Source organism: Schistocerca nitens, chromosome 11, assembly GCF_023898315.1.
Source record: "Schistocerca nitens isolate TAMUIC-IGC-003100 chromosome 11, iqSchNite1.1, whole genome shotgun sequence".
Lineage (NCBI taxonomy): Eukaryota > Metazoa > Arthropoda > Insecta > Orthoptera > Acrididae > Schistocerca > Schistocerca nitens.
The window spans coordinates 29479321-29506479 of NC_064624.1; the positions used below are offsets into that span (position 1 = coordinate 29479321).

The following is a 27159-nucleotide window of genomic DNA, read 5'->3' on the forward strand; positions in this document are numbered from 1 at the left end:
AACCCTCTGGTTATCCTCTTCTCGTTGCACGGCTATAGCATTTCTCAGATTGACAGCCAGTTGGTTTTGCCTATCTCCTATCCCCTTAACCGCATGATTGCATTGTTTCTGCCTCTGCATCACCTCGGTGATTCGGTGACTGCAATTTGTTTCCACTTCGGTGGTCCTTTCTCCCAATTCGGCTTTAGTTTCTTCAATATCGTCTTCTATCTTTTTTGTTAACTTTCCTTCCATCTTCTCCACGTCTCCCTGTACTTGGTCTATGCTCTTCTGTAGCTTACTCTCTCTCTCTCTCGTTGATGTCCATCTTCAGCTGTTCTTGTAACTCCTGCATTTCCTTCTTCAGATTATATTCCATCTTCATTCGCGATGTTTTGAGCTCTTGTGTTAGAGTTTCCTTAATTGACTTTTCTAAGTTTTCTTTGGTTTCTTGTAAATCTTCCTTAAATGATTTTCGGAATATTTCAAAACTTTTTCTAGTTTCTTGGAAATCTTCCTTTAATGATTCTCTGAATTCTTCTACCATTTCTCTTGTTGCCTTGGCCTCCTTTAACAACTCTGCTAACATCGACCGTATATCTGCATCCTCTGAAACTGGCTTACCTCTCGTCGTTTGTCCCGGTGTCTTGGGATAACTAGTTGAATGTGCTAATGGGCTTTCTAATGACAATCCACAATCACTGATTCCTGAATCATCTCTTGTCCTCCTGTCCTGTCCCTTTCCTTTCAACTGCTGCCTCACAAACCTGTTTATCTTCGGTAGACATGTTTGGTTTATTTTTAATGCACAGGCAAGTAATATAAAATAACCTCTAGTAACCCAAAACACTCCTAATTACCACGAAACTAATCAAACAGTAACTGCGGTATCTTCAGTTAATCCCAAAATTGGTACAATACGTATGAATACTGAACATAACGACTCTCAAAACCTAATAATTTCAAATATCAATTTTCACATACACAATTTATGTAAAATGTTTTAAATAAGAGAAATCACACCATTCATTAACTCTATAACTGTAAAATCCCCAAAAACAATGAGCATATCTGTATAATCACCATTTAGAGAGCACAGCATGCATCAATAAGTATGCTATATTTCAGAGTATGTTTCGCAAACTTTTCGGAAATTACTGTAATTGGGCACTTCTCCTAAGGTGAAACACAGTTTAAAACTATTTATTTATCGTGAAGACAGTACACTGCAATTTAATGTTATGCTAACCAGTCGTCTTCACTCACCAACTGACGTTACCACGAGTCGCGATGTTTTGACGTTTGAAGAGGGCATGGCGCTGTACTGCCGCCGGAGCCGCGTGAAGTCGCGCTGAAGATCTGTGGCGAGTCGTCGTAGTTCTCAGTCGGCTGCTCCGTGCTGCTGCAAGCGGGCCTAGTTTGTAGTTCGGCCGCTAGATGCCGGGTCGGCGCTCGGTGTTTCGAAGTCGCGCTGAAGACCCGTGGCGAGTCGTCGTAGTTCTCAGGCGGCCGCTCCGTGGCGCTGCAGGCAGGCGTAGTTTGTAGTTCAGCCGCTAGATGCCGGGTTGGGGCTCGAGGTCTCGCTGATCGCTGTCAGTGTAGTGCGTCTGCACCTGACCTACTCCTTGCACAGGTAGTTGGGATGACGTATGAAATCACCTCGCGGATCGAAGCTCTTTGGCGCAGCTGCGTGACGTGACTCAACAATTGCTTCGCCGCATATATTGTCGCCTGCATAACAGTTTATGGGTCCACATGAAATTACTCGAGTTTCATCATTCAAAAAGCAATTTCAGTCATAATATTACTATTAAACACTTCCTTAAAGCTTTCGTGACGAATTCTTGACTCGTTTTGCTGTTGTAATGTTCACACATGTCTTTCTTTGGTGTTCACTTTTCACAGTTTTTCGCGCGGATTTACGCGTTTGCACATTATAACACAGTTTATCGACACTATTACTCTTATCTAATATGGCGAAAAAACAGTTTATTCACAATCGTAAGATGCTATTACTTCGTATTGTTCAAAATGCACAGTTTCTTGTCGCGATTTTAAAGTTTATACTCTGTCTCGATCCGAAATTGAAAAAATATTTTCTCGCGTTAAGCAAGATAAAATTGCCTATTGTTCTTTACAATTCGTCTGAAAACTGAACAACGTCCTGTCACGGTCGCCAAGGTGTAACACCTCTGATTTATTTCGACCCGACCTGATCTGATCGAATAGCAGCCCAATAATTATTATTAATGTGACCGTGTACCTAATGAGGCTGGCAATCGGAATTGACTACTACGGAAGTTGTTACTTTCCAGTTCGTCCTTCTCAAATGCTGTAATAATGAAATGCCTGGTAACAAGAAAAACACCAACACAGTTTCACTAATCACGAACCTATATTCGTCTCAAAAACACAAAAGGAGGAGACAGCCACTGCCTTCGTCATACATATCTAAATACGGCTAATCTCAGCACAGGCCTCTTCATTTCTCATTATCGTCACACATTAATCCATCACTGCAATCCAACACTGCAATCCAAAGAGATGCCGGCACGGTAGACGCGAAACCAAAATATCAGCACTAGAATATCACTAATCACTTGCGTAATAATACTTCTTCACTTTCCCGGTATTATTCTAGCACAAAGGGGTTAAACCGCGGCGATGGCAACTCCCTTTGTCGTTAAAGCCTTGCATTACAACAACTGGCCTCCACACACCTCTGCCCGCAACATGGGACTGACTCAACTCCACACTCGCTCTCGCAACATGACATAATCGATTGTTCGCCCTATCGACCTATGCCGATTGCAAACTTATAGTAAGGGCCTATGGACCCCTTACAAGTTACAGGTGGACCAGTTTTTAAACGTTTCTTGTATGGACAGGCATTTTATACAATTCGAACATATGCAACACTTCATACATGTTAATTGCAGTAACGTCATATGACATAATGGGCTCAGAGGTGTATGGTGCACGGGGCAAAGTGTGCTGCATGATAGTTGATGGAGCACTTGCCATGGGAGTGGAGGTGTTCATGACTGGATGCTTATGCTCATAACAGTGAATATGCATTTGAACTGTACTGAAATCTTGGTCCTGTGCATGCAGAGCCGAGGGCACTTCGAACAGGAGCTGCTATATCTACAAGTAGCAGAAGCACAGGGAGGAGGCACAAGGGTCCTCTCATCCCTCTCCTTCTCCCCTCCCCTCCCATATCCCCTTTCCATCCTGTGCACCTCAGGCACTAGTTCCTTTCCTGTTTTCTCTCTAACTCTCCCACCCTCCCTTCCTCTCTCTGTCTCCCATGTATCTCCCCAGCCCGTATCTCCAGGTAGGTTGAGATTCCTAAACTGCCAGAAAATTCTATACAGGCTTATAAATCCATAACCATTCAATGTATTGATAAGGTTTATAGCTCCTATCGGAACGATACCATCTTTTAACATGGAAAAATGTACTTCCACCCAATAAAAAGTTTTTCACCTTAGGAAGCGCGTTTCTAGCTGGGAAATCTGGAAATTTTTTCTTGTTTGTATATACACCCAGTTAAGAAGGTATCTCTTTCGTATGAAATGAAGTGCCTATTGAGAAGAAATGCCATGCACAGGTGGTACAGCTGTTTTATCAGAACAGCAGCACTGCATTGCAGGAATATCATTGAAATAAATGGCTGTGAAGAGGCCCCATGTCAATAAATGTGTTGAAGAATACAATCAAGGAATTTGAAGAAATAAGTGAATTGGGTGGTGCAGCAGATTGCCATAGTGGTTGTTGAAGTTGCTTTTAGCTACAGCTAATCATGCAGCAGATGCCTCAAATTCTGCAGTAAACGCTAGCGTTCTCACAGGATCTCCCTCCCTCCCTTCCTGGATTCCAGTAGGCGTGCTGACCCCGGATCGAATCCACATGGCAGATTAACGACGAAGGGCCAGTGTGCCAGCCATCCTGGTTGTGGTTTTTAGGTGGTTTTCTTCACCCTGCTAGGTGAATAGCAGGCTGGTCCCCACATTCCACTTCAGTTACACAGCTTGCAGACATTCGCATTTTCCCATGGATTACACTGGATGGAAACAGTTGGGGAACACTAATTCACTAATTATGTCCTGGAACGGGGGGAGGGACTTTGGGAATGGCGACCCCATCGTAATACTAGCCTGTATAATATGTAATGGCACTTTGCAACCAGCCTCGGCCAAAAGACTGAGTAAAGGTTGCGAAGTCTCATTGATCTGCCAACCCAACTTGTTGTTGGATAGAGGAGTACTGGCGTAGATAAATGGAATGTAAGAAACTGTTTTGATCATAATGACAGCCCTTTGGTTGGAACACTGAGAGAACAAAGGAAGGAATAAAATAGAGGTAACAGCTATCATCCCAAAATTTTTAACAAATGTGGTGTAAATCATCAGCAGTGTTACTGTCCAGGCTGTAGTATGTGTGTTGATAAAATACATGTGCACATCCATCATCACTGCAACCATCAAAAAGAAACACAAAGTATATCTATTTTAAAAAGCTGATAAGAATGCTCTTAACGCCCTCTTAAGAGACAGTCTTCACTCCTTCCGATCTGATCATGTAAGTGTAGAAAAGTTGTGGTATGTTTTCAAAGAGATAGTATCGACAGCAATTGAGGGATAAATACCACATAAAGTAATAAGTGATGGCACTCATCCCCCATGGTACAGTAGGTGGGTCAGATCGTTGTTGCAGAAGCAACGAAAAAAGCATGCCAAATTTAAAAGAGCGCAAAATCCTCAAGATTGGCAAAGTTTTACAGAAGTTCGAAATATGGCGCGTACTTCAATGCGAGATGCTTTCGATAATTTCCACAACGAAATTCTGTCTCGAAATCTGGCAGAAAACCAAAAGAGATTCTGGTCATACATAAGGCACACCAGTGGCAACACGCAATACCTTCACTGTGCGATAACAACGGTGAAGTCACTGAAGATAGTGCCACTAAAGCAGATTTATTAAACACGGTTTTCCGAAACTCTTTCACCAAATAAGACGATGTAAATATTCCTGAATTCCAATCAAGAACAACGGCCAAGATGAGAAACATAGAAGTAGATATCCTCGGAGTAACAAAGCAGCTTAAATCACTTAATAATGGCAAAGCCTCTGGTCCGGACTGTATACCAGTCAGGTTGCTCTCAGAGTATGCTGATAAAATAGCTCCATATTTAGCAATAATATACGACAACTCGCTCACCGAGAGATCCTTACCAGAGACTGGAAAATTGCTGAAGTCACACAAATACCCAAAAAGGGAAGTAGGAGTAATTCGCTAAATTTAAGGCCTATATCACTAACGTCGATTTGCAGTAGGGTTTTGGAACATATACTGTATTCAAACATTATGAAGTACCTCGAACAAAACGATTTATTGACACAGTCAGCATGTTTTCAGAAAAATATCGTTCTTGTGAGACACAACTGACTCTTTATACTCTGAAGTAATAAATGTTATTGACAAGGAATGTCAAATTGATTCCATATTTTTAGATTTACAGAAGGCTTTCGACACTGTTCCTCACAGGCGTCTTCCAACCAAACTGTGTGCCTACGGAGTATCGCCTCAGTTGTGCGACTGGATTCGTGATTTCATGTCATAAAGGTCACAGTTCGTACTAATTGACAGAAAGTCATCGAGTAAAACAAGTATTATCCGGCGTTCCCCGCTATTGTTCCTCGAGCCGGCCGCGGTGGTCTCGCGGTTCTAGGCGCGCAGTCCGGAACCGTGCGACCGCTACGGTCGCAGGTTCGAATCCTGCCTCGGGCATGGATGTGTGTGATGTCCTTAGGTTAGTTAGGTTTAAGTAGTTCTAAGTTCTAGGGGACTTATGACCACAGCAGTTGAGTCCCATAGTGCTCAGAGCCATTTGAACCATATTGTTCCTGATCTATATTAACAACATAAGAGACAATCTGGGTAGCCGTCTTAAATTGTTTGCAGATGATTGTCATTTACCGTCTTGTAAAGTCATCACATGATAAAAACGACTTACAAAATGATTTAGATAAGATATCTGTATGGTGCAAAAAGTGGCAACTGACCCTGAATAAGGGAAAGTATGAAGTTATTCACATGAGTCCTATAAGAAGTGTGCTAAATTACGATTACACGATAGTCACACAAAACTGAAGGCTGTAAATTCAACTAAATACTTACGGATTACAAATAACCTGAATTCGAACGATCACATAGATAATATTGTGGGTAGAGAAAAAGGGAGAGAAGGAAACATAGTAGGTGAATATGGATAGGGGGTAAGAAATGAAAGAGGAAGCAGTCTGGTAGAATTTTGCACAGAACATAACTTAATCATAGCTAACACTTAGTTAAAGAATCATAAAAGAAGGTTGTACACATGGAAGAATCCTGGAGATACTAGAAGGGATCAGATAGATTATATAATGGTAAGACAGAGATTTAGGAACCAGGTTTTAAATTGTAAGACATTTCCAGGGGCAGATGTGGACTCTGACCACAATCTATTGGTTATGAACTGTATATTAAAACTGAAGAAACTGCAATGGGAATTTAAGGAGATGGGACCTGGATAAACAGACTAAATCGGAGGTCGTACAGAGTTTCAGGGAGAGGATAAGGGAACAATTGTCACGAATGGGGGAAAGAAATACAGTAGAAGAAGAATAGGCAGCTTTGAGGAATGAAATAGTGAAGGCAGCTGAGGATCAAGTAGGTAAAAAGACGAGGGCTAGTAGAAATCCTTGGGTAGCAGAAGAAATATTGAGTGTAATTGATGAAAGGAGAAAATATTAAAATGTAGTAAATGAAGCAGGCAAAAAGGAATACAAACGTCTCAAAAATGATATTGACAGGAAGTGCAAAATAGCTAATCAGGGACAAATGTAAGGCTGTAAAGGGTCATCTCATGAGGGGTAAGGTAGATACTGCCTACAGGAAAATTAGAGAGACCTTCGGAGAAAAGAGAGCCACTCGCATGAATATAAAGAGCTCAGATGGAAACCCAGTCGTAAGCAAAGAAGGGAAAGCAGAAAGGTGGAAGGAGTATACAGGGTGTTACAAAAAGGTATGGCCAAGTTTCAGGAAACATTCCTGACACACAAAGAAAGAAAATATGTTATGTGGGCATGTGTCCGGAAATGCTTACTTTCTATGTTAGAGGTCATTTCATTACTTCTCTTCAAATCACATTAATCATGGAATGGAAACACACAGCAACAGAACATACCAGCGTGACTTCAAACACTTTGTTACAGGAAATGTTCAAAATGTCCTCAGTTAGCGAGGATACATGCATCCACCCTCCGTCGCATGGAATCCCTGATGCGCTGATGCATCCCTGGAGAATGGCGTATTGTAACACAGCCGTCCACAATACGAGCATGAAGAGTCTCTACATTTGGTACCAGGGTTGCATAGACAAGAGCTTTCAAATGCCCCCATAAATGAAAGTCATGAGGGTTGAGGTCAGGAGAGCGTGGAAGCCATGGAATTGGTCTGCCTCTACCAATCCATCGCTCACCAAATCTGTTGTTGAGAAGTATACAAACACTTCAACTGAAAAGTGCAAGAGCTCCATCGTACATGAACCACATGTTGTGTCATACTTGTAAAGGCACATGTTCTAGCAGCACAGGTAGAGTATCCTGTATGAAATCATGATAACGTGCTCCATTGAGCGTAGGTGGAAGAACATGGGGCCCAATAAAGACATCACCAAGAATGACTGCCCAAATGTTCACAGAAAATTTGTGTTGATGAAGTGATTTCACAATTGCGTGCGGATTCTCGTCAGCCCACACATGTTGATTGTGAAAATTTACAATTTGATCACGTTGAAATGAAGCCTCATCCGTAAAGAGAACATTTGCACTGAAATGAGGATTCACACATTGTTGGAGGAACCATTCGCAGAAGTGTACCCGTGGAGGCGAATCAGCTGCTGATGGTGCCTGCACACGCTGTACGTGGTACCGAAACAACTGGTTCTACCATAGCGCTCTCCATTCAGTGACGTGGTCAACATTACCTTGTACAGCAGCAACGTCTCTGACGCTGACATTAGAGTTATCGTCAACCGCACAAAGAATTGCCTCATCCATTCTCCTCGTCATTCTAGGTCTTCCCCAGTCGCGAGTCATAGGCTGGAATGTTCCGTGCTCCCTAAGACGCCGATCCATTGCTTCGAACGTCTTCGTGTCGGGACACCTTCGTTCTGGAAATCTGTATCGATACAAACGTACCACGCCACGGCTATTGCCCCATGCTAATCCATACATCAAGTGGGCATCTGCGAACTCCACATTTGTAAACATTGCACTGACTGCAAAACCACATTCGTGATGAACACTAACCTGTTGATGCTACGTACTGATGTGCTCGATGCTAGTACTGTAGAGCAATGAGTCGCATGTCAACATAAGCACCAAATTCAACATTACCTTCCTTCAATTGGGCCGACTGGTGGTGAATCGAGGAAGTACAGTACATACTGACGAAACTAAAATGAGCTCTAACATGGAAATTAAGCGTTTTCGGACACATGTCCACATAACACCTTTCCTTTATTTGTGTGAGAGAAATGTTTCCTGAAAGTTTGGCCGTACCTTTTTGTAACACCTTGTATAGAGGGTCTATACAAGGGCGATGTGCTTGAGGACAATATTATGGAAATGGAAGAGGATTTAGATGAAGATGAAATGGGAGATACGATACTGCATAAAGAGTTTGACAGAGCACTGAAAGACCTGAGTTGAAACAAGGCCCCAGGAGTGGACAACATTCCATTAGAACTACTGATGGCCTTGGAAGAGCCAGTCCTGACAAAACTCTACCATCTGGTGAGCAAGATGTATGAAACAGGCGAAATACCTTCAGACTTCAAGAAGAATATAATAATTCCAAGCCCAAAGAAAGCAGGTGTTGACAGATGTGAAAATTACCGAACTTTCAGTTTAATAAATCACAGCTGCAAAGTACTAACGCGAATGCTTTATAGATGAATGGAAAAACTGGTACAGGTCGGCCTCTGAGCAGATCAGTTTGGATTCCGTAGAAATACTGGAACACGTGAGGCAATACTGACCTTACGACTTATCTTAGAAGAAAGATTAAGGAAAGGCAAACCTACATTTCTAGCATTTGTAGACTTAGAGAAAGCTTTTGACAATGTTGACTGGACTACTCTCTTTCAAATTCTAAAGGTGGCAGGGGTAAAATACAGGGAGTTGAAGGCTATTTACATTTTGTATAGAAATCAGATGGCAATTAAGAGTAGAGGGGCATGAAAGGGAATCAGTGGTTGGGAAGGGACTGAGACAGGGTTGTAGCCTCTCCCCAATGTTATTTAATCTGTATATTGAGCGAGCAGTAAAGGAAACAAAAGAAAACTTCGGAGTAAGTATTAAAATCCATGGAGAAGAAATAAAAACTTTCAGGTTCGCCGATGACATTGTAATTCTGTCGGAGACAGCAAAGGACTGGGAAGAGCAGCTGAACAGAATGGACAGTGTCTTGAAAGGAGGATATAAGATGAACATCAACAAAAGCAAAACTAGGATAATGGAATGTAATCGGGTGATGCTGAGGGAATTAGATTAGCTAATGAGCCATTATTTAAAGTAGTAGGTGAGTTTTGCTATTTGGGGGGAATAATAACTAACGATGGACAAAGTAGATAGGATACAAAATGTAGACTGGCAATGGCAAGGAAAGTGTTTCTGAAGAAGAGAAATGTATGAACATCGAGTATAGATTTAACTGTCAGGAAGTCGTTTCTGAAAGTATTTGTATGGAATGTAGCCATGTATGGAAGTGAAATATGAAGGATAAATAGTTCGGACAAAAAGAGAATAGAAGCTTTCGAAATGTGCTGCTACAGAAGAATGCTGAAGATTAGATGGGTAGATCACATAACTAATGAGGAGGTATTGACTAGAATTGGGGAGAAGAAGAGTTGTGGCACAACTTGACAAGGAGAAGGACCGGTTGGTAGGACATGTTTTGAGGCATCAAGGGATCACAAATTTAGCATTGGAGTGCTGCGTGGAGGGTAAAAATCGTAGAGGGAGACCAAGAGATGAATACACTAGCTGATTCAGAAGGATGTAGGTTGCAGTAGGTACTGGGAGATGAAGAAGCTTGCACAGGATAGAGTAGCATGGAGAGCTGCATCAAACCAGTTTCAGGACTGAAGATAACAACAACAGAGCAAACCAAAGACTGCAATTCATTGCCAAAACACTTAGAAGGTGCAACAGGTCTACTAAAGAGACTGCTTACACCACGCTTGTCCACCCTTTTCTGGAGTATTGCTGTGTGGTGTGGGATCTGCGTCAGGTGGGACTGATGGATGACACTGAAAAAGTAAAACAAATGGCAGCTCGTTCTGTATTATCGCGAAATAGGGGACATAGTGTCAGAGACATGGTATTTGAATTGGAGTGGCAATCATGAAAACAAAAGCGTTTTTCGTTGTGACAGGATATTCTCATGAAATTTCAATCACCAGTTTTCTCCTCTGATTGGGAAAACATTCTGTTGGCACCCACTTAAATTTGGAGAAATGATCATCACGATAAAATAAGAGAAATCAGGGCTCGCACAGAAAAATTTAAGTGCTCGTTTTTCCTGTGCGCCGTTCGACATTGGAATGGTAGACAGTGAGTTTGAAAGTGCTTCATTGAACCATCTGCGAGGCACTTTATTGTGAATAGCAGAGTAATCGTGTAGATGTAGATGAATAGTTTATCAATGTACCTGCCACACGAAATGCTGTGAAGTGAAGGTTAGGGATATGACAGAGGCACCCAGTATCTACACAATGCTTACATGGTGGTCTCTAAAACAATTTATAAATAAGAACCTCAAAATTTATTTATTGCTAAAGCTTTCCAGAAATTCTGTTTCTTATTCTGGTTGGTTCATGGTTGACTGGCATATTGTAAAATTTTAATTGTAAGTTTTGTTTCTAGTACTTTGACAAACAGAAAGGTATTTGTTTGAAATCTTATTTGCATATTTTTCTGATGTGTTTTATCATTATTGGTGTTCAGTTACTTCACTTTCATGTGTATGAAAATACAAGTTGTAAATTATTGAGTTATAAAAGTTACGATATTTAGTGATTCAGTTGTCAACTTCTAGAATCTGACACACCATGATACCAGTTACATTTAAAAAAGTCGTGTGATCCAATTAATTGTTCAAAAACACTCGAAATTTACCAGATACCATGCCTAACAAAACTATATACTCAACACAATGGAAAAAAGTCAAAAGGTACAGTCAGAACAAGAGAAAACTCTGGAGCCTGCACACCTTCAGTAGTTTGTAATCTTTCATATCCACCTATGTACGTACTGGCGACCTGAAAAGCATTACAGTTCTTTTCTGTGGGAAAGGGTTTAACTGCAGGTATAATAATGAAACCCAGATACTACAGGTGTAGCTCATGCATCAGCTGTTATCACCGCCACTCAGTATGTAGTGTTACCCTTCAGTACTTAATGGGTGATGATGTGACCATTTATGTGTGTGTCCTTCAGTCAACGGTGCTCTGCAATGCCAGGAGACCAGATGTTGGGAAGATGTAAAAATTTTCAAGAAGGCTCACTCCAAGTGTACTGGAAAATTTGCAACCATTTCCATCTGTTCAGACAATATTTCCATTTGTGGAAGGCTTCATATAAGTTGCAGTGCCAAAAACAGTTTTAGATTAAAACCATCTGCACGTGTGTCATTCACATTCATTCATCAGTATGCAAATTAATTCCCTTGATTGATGTCACATTGATTCTTGTTCATGAACAGTCATTGTCCAGCTGATCAACAACCATTGAAGATAACGAATGAAAATATTGATGCTTGCACTAGTAATTGATTTATTTGGAATCAAACAAAAAAAATTGTTTACCAGGTGAAATAAATTTACCAATCGTAGAGGTGAAAGTGTTGGCGAAACAAGGAGAATGCACTTACAGAGCTAACATAATCGAAGAGGAACATTTAGAAATTATTTCTCTTAAATAAATCTGAAATACCTTGAACTTAAAAATTTTGAATTAAAACATGTAACTGATTAATTTTTTGATACATTTCATAAATTGTTGTAGACTATTGACTTGTAGCACTGTATTTTAAAAAGATTGTAACACGTGAAAGTGAAGTATTTTAGTTCTAATCTAAAAATTTCAGATCAAATGGCAGTGACTCAGAATAATCATTATTGATTTACCTCTGGTTATTTTCGTTTTAAACCACTTTTACCTCATCAGTTCTTTACTTCTGGTGGAATATTATAATTTTAAATCAGTAACAGTTACTGAATATGTCAATTCGTATGCACTTTTATGATTTGTGGCTTATAGTACTGGATTTATGGTCACTCAAATATTTTTTCTTTGTTGTATATCTCAATATTTAACAATATCCTCCTCACTCTTCAGATTTACTCAGACTACTGGTGGGAGGTGCAGCATATCATGTGAAGAACCCTGTCACCATAGACTGGTCCAGGATGAGTTGGTGATAGACATGGAGAAGTCAACACATGGGTTCAGTACCAATACAGAAGATATGACTGTTGATAAGGAATGCTCAGTTGCCACCCAATATGACTGTAGTACGAGGGAAAAGGAATTACATGTATATAGTTGTAATTTTTGCCAACAGAGCTTTTCTTCAAAATACAGACTCATAATGCATGTGTTTATGCACATTGGTGGAACGCAACCACCTTCGTATGTTTGTAAGTGGTGTGGTGAGGTATTTAACAGTAATGTTGGCTTGAAGAAGCATATGAGAATGAGTGAGAATTGTCGAGTTTTAACTGCAGACAGTCATGAAAAATATGGACATAGTGATGAGCATCAAACCACTACCTCGTTGGATAGCGAGGCAGAAGTTTCTGTCACAGAACACAATGACCAGTCTTCATGTAAGGAAACTTGGAGAGATTCAAACAAGCCCTCTAATGACATATGTAACACACACATGACAAATGATAGAGAGAAAACAAGTAATTATGGAACTTTGTCTATAGCTGTTAATGTCAGTGCCCAGGCTGATCTACTTACTGCAAACAGAACTCACAGATGTGGTATTTGTGGCAAATTGTTTGCTAGGTCTGTTGATTTCAACAGACATGTTTCCATTCATACTGGGAAAAGACTTCACAAATGTGATATTTGTGAGAAATGGTTTGCCCAGTCACGTTATCTAAAGGCTCACACATTAATTCACACTAGGAAGAAACCTTACATGTGCGAGATTTGTGGGAAATCTTTTACTATGATAAAAGACTTCAAGAAACACTCATTATTTCACACTGGAAAGGAACCTCACAAATGTGAGATTTGTGGGAAATCTTTTGCTGCGTCAGGCTCTCTCAAGAAACATTCATTAATTCACACTGGAAATAAACCTTACAAATGTGAGATTTGTGGGAAATATTTTACTATATTAGGCAATCTTAACAAACATTTATTAATTCACACTGGAAAGAAACCTCACAAATGTGAGATTTGTGGGAAATCTTTTACTAAGTTAGATAATCTCAAGCGACATGCATTAATTCACACTGGAAAGAAACCTCACAAATGTGAGATATGTGGGAAATCTTTTGCTGCGTCAGGCTCTCTCAAGAAACATTCTATAATTCACACTGGAAATATACCTCATAAATGTGAGATTTGTGGGAAATCTTTTACTAAGTTAGGTAATCTCAAGCGACACTCATTAATTCACACTGGAAAGAAACATCACAAATGTGAGATTTGTGACAAATGGTTTGCCCAGTCACGTTATCTAAAGGCTCACACATTAATTCACACTGTGAAGAAACCTTACATGTGCGAGATTTGTGGGAAATCTTTTACTATGATAAGTGACTTCAAGAAACACACATTAATTCACACTGGAAAGGAACCTCACAAATGTGAGATTTGTGGGAAATCTTTTGCTGTGTCAGGCTCTCTCAAGAAACATTCATTAATTCACACTGGAAATAAACCTCACAAATGTGAGATTTGTGGGAAATCTTTTACTAAGTTAGGTAATCTCAAGCAACATGCATTAATTCACACTGGAAAGAAACCTCACAAATGTGATATTTGTGGGAAATCTTTTACTAGGTTAGGTGTTCTCAAGCAACACTCATTAATTCACACTGGAAAGAAACCTCACAAATGTGAGATTTGTGGGAAATCTTTTGCTGCGTCATGCTCTCTCAAGAAACATTCATTAATTTACACTGGAAAGAAACCTTACAAATGTGAGATTTGTGGGAAATATTTTACTATATTAGGCAATCTTAACAAACATTTATTAATTCACACTGGAAAGAAACCTCACAAATGTGAGATGTGTGGGAAATCTTTTACTATGTTAGGTGATCTCAAGAAACATGTATTAATTCACACTGGAAAGAAACCTCACAAATGTGAGATCTGTGGGGAATCTTTTGCTACATCAGGTGATCTCAAGACACATGCATTTCAACACACTGGAAGTGGACCTCACAAATGTGGTATCTGTGACAAAAGTTTCACTTACTTGAATACTCTCAAGACACATGCATTACTTCATGTCAGAAAGAAAATGTAAGTATGTGTTAGTTTATGCAAATAGGTTTTCGTGGTTGGTGCCCTCAAGGCCTATAAAATAATGTATGTACCAGGGGACAATAAATTGTACTTTCGGCGAAATAACTTTAAAATCTGGTAGAATTGTGAAAAAACTTGTAATGATGTGTACTATAGAGTGCTAACAGATGTGACAAAAAATTCATATCTGTAGCTTGAGATGTCAAGAAATGGTATTACCAAATACTCAAGAAACATGAATCAAATGTGTTTTTGTCATTAGCACTGCTGCTTTTTCCTATTGATCTTGCGACAAGAAGATTGTGAATTGTGATAAATCCTTACATTTGTCAGTAACCATAAGTATCTTGCAATATTCAGTATAAGGCCAAGGAAATGTGATGACTTGCTGCTTAATATTCCAAACAAAGTCATCATGTAGTACTTGTAACTGTATTTTAGAAACAGTGACAGTAAAAATATATTCATGGCACTTGCTTCATTGAGGCTAGTAAACTCAATACTGGAGAAACATGATTATAACAATTTTTTTACTCAGATATGTTTTCTCAAGAGACATGGTGTGTTATTAATAGTGTGTACATTTATGTTCTGTTGGTACTAATCCTGCATTAGTAAACATAACAACAAATATAATAACCTGCTTAATAGCATGTTTGGCCGCCTTTGGAATACAGTACTTTGACAATTCTACGTGATATGGACTTGACACATCATTTACATGCTTCTGGGTGTATGTTGCACCAGTTGTATTCCACACGTTCAGATTAGATAAATGGTATGGTCAAGACATCAGTGTTAGTTACCATGCTACTCAGACCATGCACATGTGACATGGACAATTATCCTGCTGAAAGATGCCTCCACTATGGGAGAGCACACCAGGAATGAAGGAATGCATGCAGTTGCAATGAATGTCACGTAGTCTGCAACTGTCATGATGCCTTCTGTGGCTAACAGGTGTCCCACAGGAGCCAAAGTGACTGCCCCCAAAGCATAATGGGCCCTCTATTTGGTGCCATTCATTTAGATGATAGCATATCTGGATGTGCAACTGACCTGGTGTAACAGGAAATGTCACCCATCCTGACAGTTAACATTTGAATTGACCTTCACTCCAGCCTCAATGATCACTTGCACACTGCAGTTGCAAGTGAACATTTTGGTGGATCGGTATGGAAACATACAGTGACCATATGTTCCAGAGCCACACATTCAACAATGTACATTGAACTGTGGGTTCCAAAACGTGTATGGCTGCCCCAGCGTTGTTTTCTGTCATTAGATATGCCACATATTGCCACATCTCCAGCTTTACAGAGCAGGCAAGCTTCTGACCTCCATACTTTGTGAAGAAGTATAGATGTATTACATCTTATCATAATGTGATGGACTTATTACCTTTCAGCCACTTTCCTCAGATGTTCACAACAGTAGCATAGATCCATTGTACCAACTTCACCACTTTTGAGGTTCTAGTTCCCAATTGCAATGCCACTTTAACTTGCCCTTTGCTGAAGTCATTTACATCATTAAATGTACATGTTTGCAGCTCATCTTACTGATAGAACAAAAAGTGTAAATCTCTGGTCTGCTTATATACTTGTAATCTGCTTACTGCATCATGTGCATACAACGTGGCATTCATTCTCCTCATGAACAGTGTTCATGACATTTTTGCCCATCAGTGCATCTTCATGTAAATGGGTCAGATGCGGAAATGTGTAATCTAAGAAATTCATCATGCTTGGTTGCCATTTACACTAGTGCACAATAGCTATATTTTTTGTGAAATATTTTTGTTTCACAAAGCTCTGTACATAATTCAGAGATAATATAGGTAAGTGTTATCAAACAAAGCTCTTAATTACTTGTTCAGCATCTAATACTGCGAAAGTTCTACAAAAAAAAAGAAATAGGTAAACAAATATTAGGTGTTATGATTTGATTCCAGTTTTTTTTATACACAAGAACAACACTTGGGAGAGCTCAGAATGTGAGCACTAAATATTTCTTGTGTTATATTCAAAGATGTTTCCATTGTGGGTATTTTTCTTAATTTGTGGTAAATATACATGAGGTTTTTGGAAAATTGTACTTATGCTTCAGTTTCAATTTCAGAACGATTGTTTTTAATTTGGATTTCCTACCTATTTGTTATTGTTGAAAGTGGTTTAGTATGTTTTATAATATGTGTAACAATGGGAGATAGTTATAATTAAGTGATTGGCACTGTTCTGTGTTGCTACACTTCAGCTGTGACACTTTGTAGTGATATGATTACATTGTATTTCATCTTTCCCATGATAGAACATCCACAACTGCTGTATGGGTTATGCATAATAGACAACATCCGCATACATTTGTATTAAATATTATTTTCCGATAAAAGGAAAGAAAAACCGGGTTTCTGGACAGTAGCCTTATATTCCAATGAATATGAAAATGTACTACAAAGTGTGGCAACTATACATAATATGAATCTCTAAGAAACAGTAAAATTTGTAGTAACATGTTAAAAAAAGGTATACAATATGGACTGAATATCTATAGGCGTCAGCTAAGGATGGGTCATATGGTGTTTCTCTGGTACATGAGATGTAAGCAGAAAATAAGCATATTCAGTGGTTGTGTGGAAAACCAACCAAAGAACTGACTCTACATAAACACTGTACATAGCCATAAATTAAAGAGTGTAACTGCACCTATTAAAATAATAACCTAAGCTAATCACTACAGAATAAACTGTTGTATAAGAATTGTCAAGGACAAGTCAGTTGTAGGTTGTGGATCGAGGAGTAAGGGTAATCAAGCATATTGTTTAAAATAAACAACAATGAGGAGTACTTTAAAACAACTAACTGGTATTTACATCAGAACTTTACTTCTAAGGCCATTAACAGACTGAGGGGCATAGTGCTGGAGAATGGAATAGAAGCACACCTCTGATCAGACTGAAAGCTGGTTGCCAATAGTGAGCCAAATTTATCCCGGCTATGGCCTATGGCCCCATGTGACCATTAACAGCGGTCTCATTGGTTGCTGGATGGTTTTCTAGGTTTTCCTCACTAAGGATGCTTCTCGGAAGTGTCTCCTCATCAGTATCCTCTGTCAGAATTGTATGAATGTGAGCAAGGCATATACAGTGGTAACTGATACAGAACTAGCCCCTGACTAGCCACAGCTCTGAAGTGAAACGTATTTTATAAAGTGTTCCCCACTCGGTCTATCAATCTACCACACACACTTCACTCCCCCTTCATAGCAGCAGGCTAATTATTTCAAAATTACAAAAGTAGTAGTTTGATGTTTGAAAATGCTCCTTTGGACCGGTGGCTCTTGCTAAAGGATGCAACGTTCTAATAGGGGAAACAAATAATTTCCAAAATGCAGTAAAAAAAGTGGACATGAATAGAAAACTAAAAGTATTGAAGAAGTGACAAATAATAGTACAATAATTTAGTGTTCGAATTGGCCAATTTTGGCTATTGTAGAAATAATTGTGGCTATTGTAGGAATATACGCAGCCAACTGAAATGATGCACTGATACAGTGGTGTGGTGGTGCCGAGGCAACAGCTGTGCTGACCATGTACTGAGCCAGCAGGGACAGCATGAGGGCTGCCAAGATACATCAGCTGGGCAGTGGCTAAGCTGGTGCAATGGTGATGCCAGTGGACAGTGATGGAGTATTGTGGTTCAGAATGACAGCATTGGGGCCAGCAAATGTTGTTACCAGTTGTGAAGGTCTAGCCTCGCAGATCATGAAAGGCTGTAACACTGCATCAGATGGGTGCATCATCGAAGGTTGGTTGGTTATTTCCATACAAAAGGAGGCCTAGCTCAATAATATTAATAAGATTTATTACTTTTCCTATAATCTCTGCAGTTTGTAGTATAAAAGTTAAAATTACAAAGTTATTGAAGGATACATTACAAACTGATTATATATCCATAATAAACTAATCTCATTAAGACAACTGTAACACTTTCATTGTTTTATTAAGTCTTATTTCATGTACTTAGGTTGACAACCCTGTAGCCAGGCAGATGTGCGTGTATGAAGCTCTCACTAAGTTAACCGATTAATATTGGAATAAGAGCTAATTTAGTTAATATTACATTTTAGACTAGTGCATTTACTTCTTATCTAATCTATGTATTGAAGGTTTTACTTTTCTAAACGTAATTACATCGAAAAGGAAATATTTTGTAAAGGCCGGCAGTTGCGTTGTTGTTTACATATTTTGGCGTAAATTTCGTATGAGTGTAGATATTTGTTTTTGACTAGACTTAGCTCTTCAAAGTTAAATTAATTCGTGTCTCTCATCCAGAATTTGTGTGGTTGATTAAAAATTTCTGAGCCAAGTTTATAAGTTTGTTTACATTAATGTTTAGTTACATACTAGGACAGGTTAGAAAACTATTCTGCTGTTGAAGTTATTTTCTGCTTTTGTGTTACGTTTTACTATCAAACCATGTGTGACAAGTGTGGTGGTTGCTGTAGAAATTTGAAAGAGGGAGTGTTCTGTATAGACTGTAGGTTGTGGTTTCATTGGGGAGAGTGTAGCGGAGAGGAAACAAGGATAGATAATGAGGCTCTTCCATTGCAGTGTAGGTTACATAGAAAGGATAGAAAAATCGCGGAACTGGCGGCAAAGATTTGTGCACTTAAGGCTGAATTAGAAATCGCGAATTTGGAATTATTTAAGCTAAGGGAGGAAAAGGACTCTGGGCGCTGGTAAAAGGTAGCAAGCAAAGGGCGAAGAAGGGAAACAGTTGATAAAACTTATAAAATTCAGTTAGGAAATCAGTTTGGCTTGCTATCTGAAGTAGTGGAGGAAGGGCCATATCCAGATTTAGTTGAATGTAGGTTGAAGCAGAATATTAGCTTAAAGAAAAAAGACAGGTCGGGATCAAACCAGAATAGGAAAAGAAAAATTCTGCTTATAGGTAGCAGTCATGGGAGGGGTGTGGGCCAACAGCTACAGGAGAAATTAGGGACAGAATACCAGGTCACAAGTTTTGTGAAACCAAGTGCTAGTCTTAGCCAGGTGACAGAAAACTTATGTCAGCTATGCAAGGACTTTGAGAAGGAAAATCAGGTAATTATAGTTGGGGGAGCAGTAAGCAGCCTGGCTATGAATCCAGGGTATAGTATTAGGAGTGATCTGGATGAAATAGGAACAGAAACTGGGCACACGAATGTTGGGTTTTTGGAGGTATTTCAGCGCTATGATCAGCCCTGGGTATCGCGTGTTAACACAGAACTGAACAGGATGCTCCAGACACCGGCAAAGTCTCACATGAGTGTTGGTCCAGTTGATGCTATTGGTAGGTGGGGCTACACTACATATGGCCTGCGCCTTATTAGGAAGGGGGAAGATAAATTAGCTTCTCTATTAGCAGATACTGTAAGGGGGGCCACAGTCACACAAGGGGTGATCCCTGTGGTTATTGCGACCAAGGCAGACACGTTTTTTTAGGTTAAAGTCAATTTCCAGACAGACAACAACCAAGGAAAATAGAAGAAAAGAAACTTCATCCACAGCAAACAAGGATAAAGCTAAGGATGATATCAACTTCACCAAAATATCAGAGGAATAAAAAAAAGTAGGTGAGCTGATAATGTATTTAGATGATCTCGAAAATAAGAATGAGATTGATATACTTTGTCTGTCTGAGCACCATGTAACTGTGGGGATGGAAAATGTCAGTATAAATGGGTATCATTTAGCATCTTACACTTGTAGATCTAGTATGGATAAAGAAGGAGTTCCCATTTTCATAAAACAAGGGTATAAATACAAAACTGTTGAAGTGAGCAAATTTTGTGTTGATCAGCACTTTGAGGTTTGTGCATGTTAACTTCAGCTAGACAATGTTGATATTAGCAACAGTGTACAGGTTTCCACTAGGAGATTGGGAGCTATTCATAAAAAAGTTTGACTCCCTATTATGATGTCTGTCAGACAAAAAGAAGTTATTAATCTGGGGTGATTTCAGTGTTAACTTTTCTAAGCAATCCTGATAGGAAAAGTGAACTAGAAGTGTTGTTAACAACATATAACTTAGAATCAGTAATCAGTATCCCTACACGTATAGCTCAAGACAGTAGTACTCTAATAGATAATGTATTTGTATGTAGAACAAACACATGCTTTCCCTGTGGTTAATGGATTATCTGACCATGATGCACAACTGATTAACTTACAAAACATAACGGGGTGTACACTTCAGAAACCATTAAGTAAAAGTGTGAGGGTGCTCAACCCGGTATCTATAGATCACTTCAGAGAAAGTTTAGGAAATGTAAACTGGGAAGATATATATAATGATCCAAATGCTAATGATAAATGCAGCATATTTTCTAATAAATTTATATCCCTTTTTGAACATTGTTTTCCAAAGAAAATTACTAAATGTAACACCACAATATTTTTAAAGAAACCTTGGATTATTGTAGGTATTAATGTGTCTTCAGAAAGAAAAAGAAAACTGTATGAGACAGCAAGAAGTAGTTTTACACTATAACAATTATTGTAACACACTGAGAATAGTTGTAAGGAAATCAAGAAATATATATGTTAGAGAACAAATTAACAACTCCAGCAATAAAATAAAATCAATATGGAATGTTGTTAGAAGGGAGACAGGAAAACTAACCAGTGGGGTAGGTAGTATTACTGATAAAGAGAATGAGACCATCTTAACCAACATTACACAGTAGCCAATGTATTTAACAATCATTTCTTAAGCGTAGGAGAAACGATTGGTGAGAATAGTTCAAAAGAAAAAGCCAGGCAGCACATGGAAGAGTCAGTTTTGAAAAATTTTAGTCAGATTAGGTTTCATCTAACAAACTCTTGTGAAATAAGGAAAATTATTAAATCATTGAAAAATAAATGTTCTTTAAGAGTAAACGACATCAAAACAATTTGGAGCGATTACAGCTGATATTTTGAGTCACATATGTAATGCATCACTGACTCAGGGATTTTTTCCAGACAGGTTAAAATATATCCATTGTCAGGCCTCCCTACATAAAGGGGAAACCACAGATGCCAATAATTATCGGCCAGTATCCTAGCTTACAGCATTTTCAAAAATGTTTAAGAAAGTAATGTACTCAAGAGTGGTTAGCTATGTCAAAAGTAATGGGATACTTAGTAAATCACAGTTTGGATTTCAGAAATGCTGTTCCACTGAGACAGCAATATCCAATTTCATTGTCTACATAATAGAGTGTTTAAATAGTAAAATGTCACCAGTAGGAATATTCTGTGACTTATCCAAAGCATTTGATTGTGTGAACCATGACATTATGTTAGAGAAATTACAATTCTATGGTATAAATGGAAAAGCATATGAGTGGTTTAAGTCATATCTACAGAACAGGAAGCAAAAAGTCTCCCTGTATGCTTCTAGTGATTGGAAGGAGTTTGCCACTTCATCTAACTGGAATGAAATTACATTAGGTGTTCCACAAGGTTTGATCATGGGTCTCCTCCTGTTCTTGATACTGTATATGTGAATGACATCCCTTCTTATGTGAAACAAGATGTTGAACTGACACTGTTTGCTGGTGATACAAGCATAATTATTAATCCAGTAAAGGAAAGTCCAATAGAAAATGATACAAATAAGGTCTTTTGAAAAGTTATTAATTGGTATTCTGTGAATGGGTTTCCTCTGAACTATGAAAATATAATCCAAATTTCTGCTGCAAAAAGTTTAATTCCTTCAATAAACATAACACATCAAAAGAAGTCTGTAGCCAGGGTAGAGCATACTAAGTTTTTGGGTGTACATGTAGATGATAATCTCAACTGGAAAATTCGTGTTTTGGATCTCCGAAAGCGACTAGGTTCAGCAACTTTTGCAATCAGAATAGTTGCCAATTTTGAGGATGTAGAAATTAGTAAGCTAACATACTTTGCATACTTCCACTCTGATGTCATACAGAATAATATTCTGGGGCAACTCAACACTTAGGCAAAAGGTATTCATTGGTCAAAAGAAAGTAGTTAAAATAATGTGTGGGGTTCATAGTCGCACATCTTGTAGGCATCTGTTTAAAAGGTTAGGAATTCTTACAACTGCTTCACAGTACATTTACTCAGTAATGAAATTTTTTCTTAACAACATGGACCAGTTTAGAATCAACAGTGACATTCATGATTACAATACCAGAAAAAAGAAAGACCTACACTATCCTTTACTTAACCTATTTTTGGCACAGAAAGGTGTAAAATGTGCTGCTATAAAAGTTTTCGATAAATTACCAGATGAAATAAAATGTCTGATAGACAGCAGTAATAGTTTCAAAAACAAATTGAAATCATAACTCCTTGACAACTCCTTCTATACCATAGATGAATTCTTGAATATGAGTAAATAAATCTGGAGATATAATATATGCATTTTGTGCCATTTAAGGGAATGGGGTAGATAATAGAAATATTTAGGTAATGTAAACACTATAATGTAAACAAAACAAGCAACTTGTGTCCTGTGCGCATTTCTTGTGCATTTGACACGTTCCACATCATAATGGTTTTTCCGTGCTATTGATCAATGGAACACGTAACTAACTCAATAACTAACTAACTTTATTGATATTGGTTATTTCCTATATCATTGGTTTGGTCCTTAACTAAGTGGAATTTAATGCTCGCCCATATTGCAAAATACGCAAAATAACAAAATTATACAATGGAAACAATCTAATACATATTAGCATCCCATCTCCTAATGCTTAGTCATAAACGAGAGTCGTGACTGAATTGCGCCAGGATCCAAAACCCACTTGCGTATAAAATAACCAAACCAGTGGTGCACAAGCAGCAGCTGTTGGGTAATCTGAATAGTTCACAGTATCCTGGATTACATATGATCCATATAACCATTCTGAGGATAACTACAGTGGCTGGAAGATACATGACACCGGGGCAACCACTCTATGTAGGAATTCCAGCTTACTCCACTCAGTGATGTGTGCAATGCCGTGGTCAATGGTAACTTGCAATTTTCCCAAGCTAGTATTCATCAAAGGTTTGCAGAAGGTGAGTCTTTGATTTTTTTGATAGTGTAGGCAGGCTGTCGATTGGGTGCCAGCACAAAAGGTGTTTGAGGAAAATTAGAAGAAAAAATTAAATGCTATTCTGTGTGTAAGTTAAATGAGCAAATAACCTAATGGTGGGTGTGATACATCATAATAAGAACATTGAATAAAAGTCTACTGTTAGAGAAACTCGAGAAGTCTGGAGTTTAAATGCATGGTCACAGCAGAGAACTGCTACTATAGTCGACTGTGCTACCAAATACAGTAATCTGTTCCCAGTGGGCATAAATAAAGATTTGTGCATTGCAACAACAATGTGAGAGCAAGGGAATTCTGTAGTTTTCCCTAAAAGCAATGCAATTTCACAATGCACTAATGTAGAGTAATAAGGTACGAGGCTTGTAATAATTAGTGTGAATGCACAGTTGAAACTCGAACTACATGGCAGTGTGATAGACAACCCTTGGAAACGATCAGGATGCCCGTTTGCAACACAGTGCGTTCATAGGCAGCCACACAGGCGACAGAGAAACAGAAGGTAATAACACTCAAATTTGCGACTGGCGCAAGTTATGGGTAGGGATATCTGCACATTTAAAACATCTGTAGATGATGACAGTTGTACAATAGCAGCAGTGCAATAATACAGCAAGGTTGATTCCTAGATGGAGTAGGGCTGAGTTAGGGCTGAGGCTCTGTTGCAGTCTTGACTGAATGGTAGTGTGCACAGTGTTAACATGCAAGTGTTGCGTGGGTGTTATACAACAAGATCTGTAAGGCTTTGGTCCCTTCCAAAGTAGCAGTCAGTTTGCACAGTTCCCTGTGTGCAGTTATTAAGTCACGCTGGATCGCGTTTTTAAGTTCTTCGTATTTCAGTATTAGCACATCGGCTATATTATGGATTTGTCAGTTGGTAACCAAAAGTTGTCTTCAATGTGATTGAGTTGCACATGCCAGGATACTAGGATTTCATGATACTGCGTAACAAAGAACGAAGCTCGCTGGGGAGCTTTATCACAGCGATCATCATCAGTCTGATCAGGGGTACCAAATTTGTTTTCAGCACAGCTGTACTTCTATTAAATCAAACTTGCATAGCAATGCGGAGTGGTACTGTAACTGTTTGTTCACAGGATGAACAGTGTTTGTAATGCAGTGAAGGAGAATTAAATCTGTGAAAAGACAGAGTTGGTAGTACACATTGTCTGGTCGTTTCTGCTTGCATGCTGCCAGAGATAGCACTCGTGTAGAGGCAATAGCAACAGGGTACCAAGGTTCGACGACTTCGCAATCAAGATGATTGATCGGCAGTATTTATAGAGTGTTCACAGGTGCTAGTTGTCTTGAAACTTTGCAAAAGTTTAAAAGATCATTATTCTTTTGAAAAAATACTGATGAAGTATGTTGAGCAGGGCTGAATTTTGAGGGGACTGAATTCACAGCCAGTTGTTTTTGGCATGCTTTTAGAAAGAACAGAAGACGTTATAGCCTGGCATGTTCCAGAATTAGGTCAACAGTTGGCTAATGTGAATGATTCACTGTAGTGTGCTAATTATATACATTGTTGAAAAAATAAATGTGAGTTTCTATCACCACTTTTCTGAAAATTAATGAGAATGAAACCACATTTTCGAAGCGTCCATTATGTAAACTGGCATGAATATAGAAATGTTAGATTTAGGACAAGGATGTCAAAATGGGAGCCAGTAGACATACCCAGTAGTGATAACTTCCTTGGTGAGCTATGAGAAAGAATAGAGGGCTTAGCTGTTAGGAAAATGGCCAAACCAGCTTCAGTTATCTGTAACGAAATTAAAATTGAGAGTATTGGTTACATTTATAATTGTAATGCATTAAAATATAATGGGTGGTGCAATGAGAGTGGGAGGTGAACTAGGAAGGGAATCATGATTAACTGTCCAAACTCATGATGGCTAGGACTGTAGTCTTGTGACTGTTGAGGGACCTAACTGGTTACATTAGGTGAAAAAACAGATCGCAGAACATGACAATATGAACTGGAAAACAGAAATACATTAACAGGAAAAGAGGTGACATCATGCACTACAGTTACTGCAACTTAATCATAAAGGGAAGCTAAAGGAATGGCAGGAGCTCGTTTCTAGATGAATCAGACGTTTTTCGTCATCTCATCAGGATATCAAGGTGTAATGAACTTACAAGTGGTAGGAATCGAAAAGAGTGTGCTGCTTCCATACAAGATTTGTGTCATGAAGCCATAGAATTTTATTCTGCTGCTATAAAAGCATGTCAAAGCTAAATATGGTAAAGGAATGTGAAATGAGCAGAAACGCCTGTAGATACGTGAGTTAAGTGAATGAGTTAAAAGAGTCGAAGCATTTAAAGTTTTTCTCGGGGATGCAGTGCTGACAAGTAGTACGTTAACTTTGTAGGTGTGTAAGGCGCTGTGGTGTATCCAATTGTATAGTTACTTATAGTGTACTACATGTGAATGCATAATGTGGTACGTATCAGTGGATATGAAAGGGTCGCAAAAGAAACCTGTATCAGTAAGGTATGCATATCCACTGCTCTATTGGTTAGTGAGAGATGGGGAAGCACAGAGAATTTGAACAGATTGCATGAAGCATTCTAAATATTCCCATAAACGGAATGGTAGGCATCAGATGCGTTCGCATTCACGTCATCAAAATAGCAGAGCCTAACTGGCAGGTAAAACACATCACTAGAGGGACAGATGCACAAAATTGTGGCTTAGTGAGTATTTAATTAATGATTGTAACTGATAACATTGGTGGCGGCCACATTGGGAAAAGACTTAATTATTCATATTTCTTCTTGAAGGAGTGAGCAAGGCTGAAATTGGTGTGGTGCTAGGTGCATCAGCCAGGAACTGCACAATGGCGACGAGTAATGTAGAACAGCTGGCCGATGTGAGCGAGCGGTTCTAGGCGCTTCAGTATGGAACTGCGCGACTGCTATGGTCGCAGGCTCGAATCTTGCCTCGGGCATGGCTGTGTGTGATGTCCTTAGGTTAGTTAGGTTTAAGTAGTTCTAAGTTCCAGGGGACTGATGTCCACAGCAGTTCTAGGGGACTGATGACCTCAGATGCTCCCATAGTGCTTAGAGCCATTTGAAACATTTTGAATGGCATGCCTGTTTTTGGAGTAACTGTCACAGTGACAAGAGCAATTACAACAATCAATGCATTTACCCTTCTTTGCAGAACCGTATGTAATTCTTATTCGTCCATATCACAGTGATGATGCTACTGTTTGAAAATTGTTTGTCTCTTAAGTTCATATAGAATGGGGCATAATTACACATTACCTTTCACAAACCATTGCTGTGAAACTACATTTGACACCTTCTGTGTCTTTAGTGCCTTTCAGGTATCATTGTTTGGTAATGAAGTTAAGTCATTTGTGATACAGAAGTAGTATATAATTTAACTTATCTATGCTTTCGTTCTCCTGACCTACCCTTGATATCCTATATTTTTGTCATGCTGGATCTGTGGTCTCGACA

At 38.9% G+C, this 27159-nt stretch overlaps 1 protein-coding gene across 15 annotated transcripts in view; it reads left to right on the forward strand.

Annotated features, from left to right (window-relative positions):
* LOC126212843 (zinc finger protein 99-like) overlaps nucleotides 1-18513 on the forward strand; it is a 117201-nt gene extending 98688 nt beyond the window's left edge. For 10 of the 15 annotated variants that reach the window (XM_049940262.1, XM_049940267.1, XM_049940266.1 and 7 more), the window contains one exon: nucleotides 12430-15102. In XM_049940262.1, the coding sequence (XP_049796219.1) occupies nucleotides 12430-14587 (2158 nt within the window). In that variant the 3' untranslated portion in view covers nucleotides 14588-15102. Of the gene's footprint in view, nucleotides 1-12429; nucleotides 15103-18101 lie in introns of those variants that run through there. The other 5 variants (XM_049940268.1, XM_049940270.1, XM_049940274.1 and 2 more) reach the window with 5 other exon arrangements.
* The last annotated feature ends 8646 nt before the right edge of the window (nucleotides 18514-27159 follow it).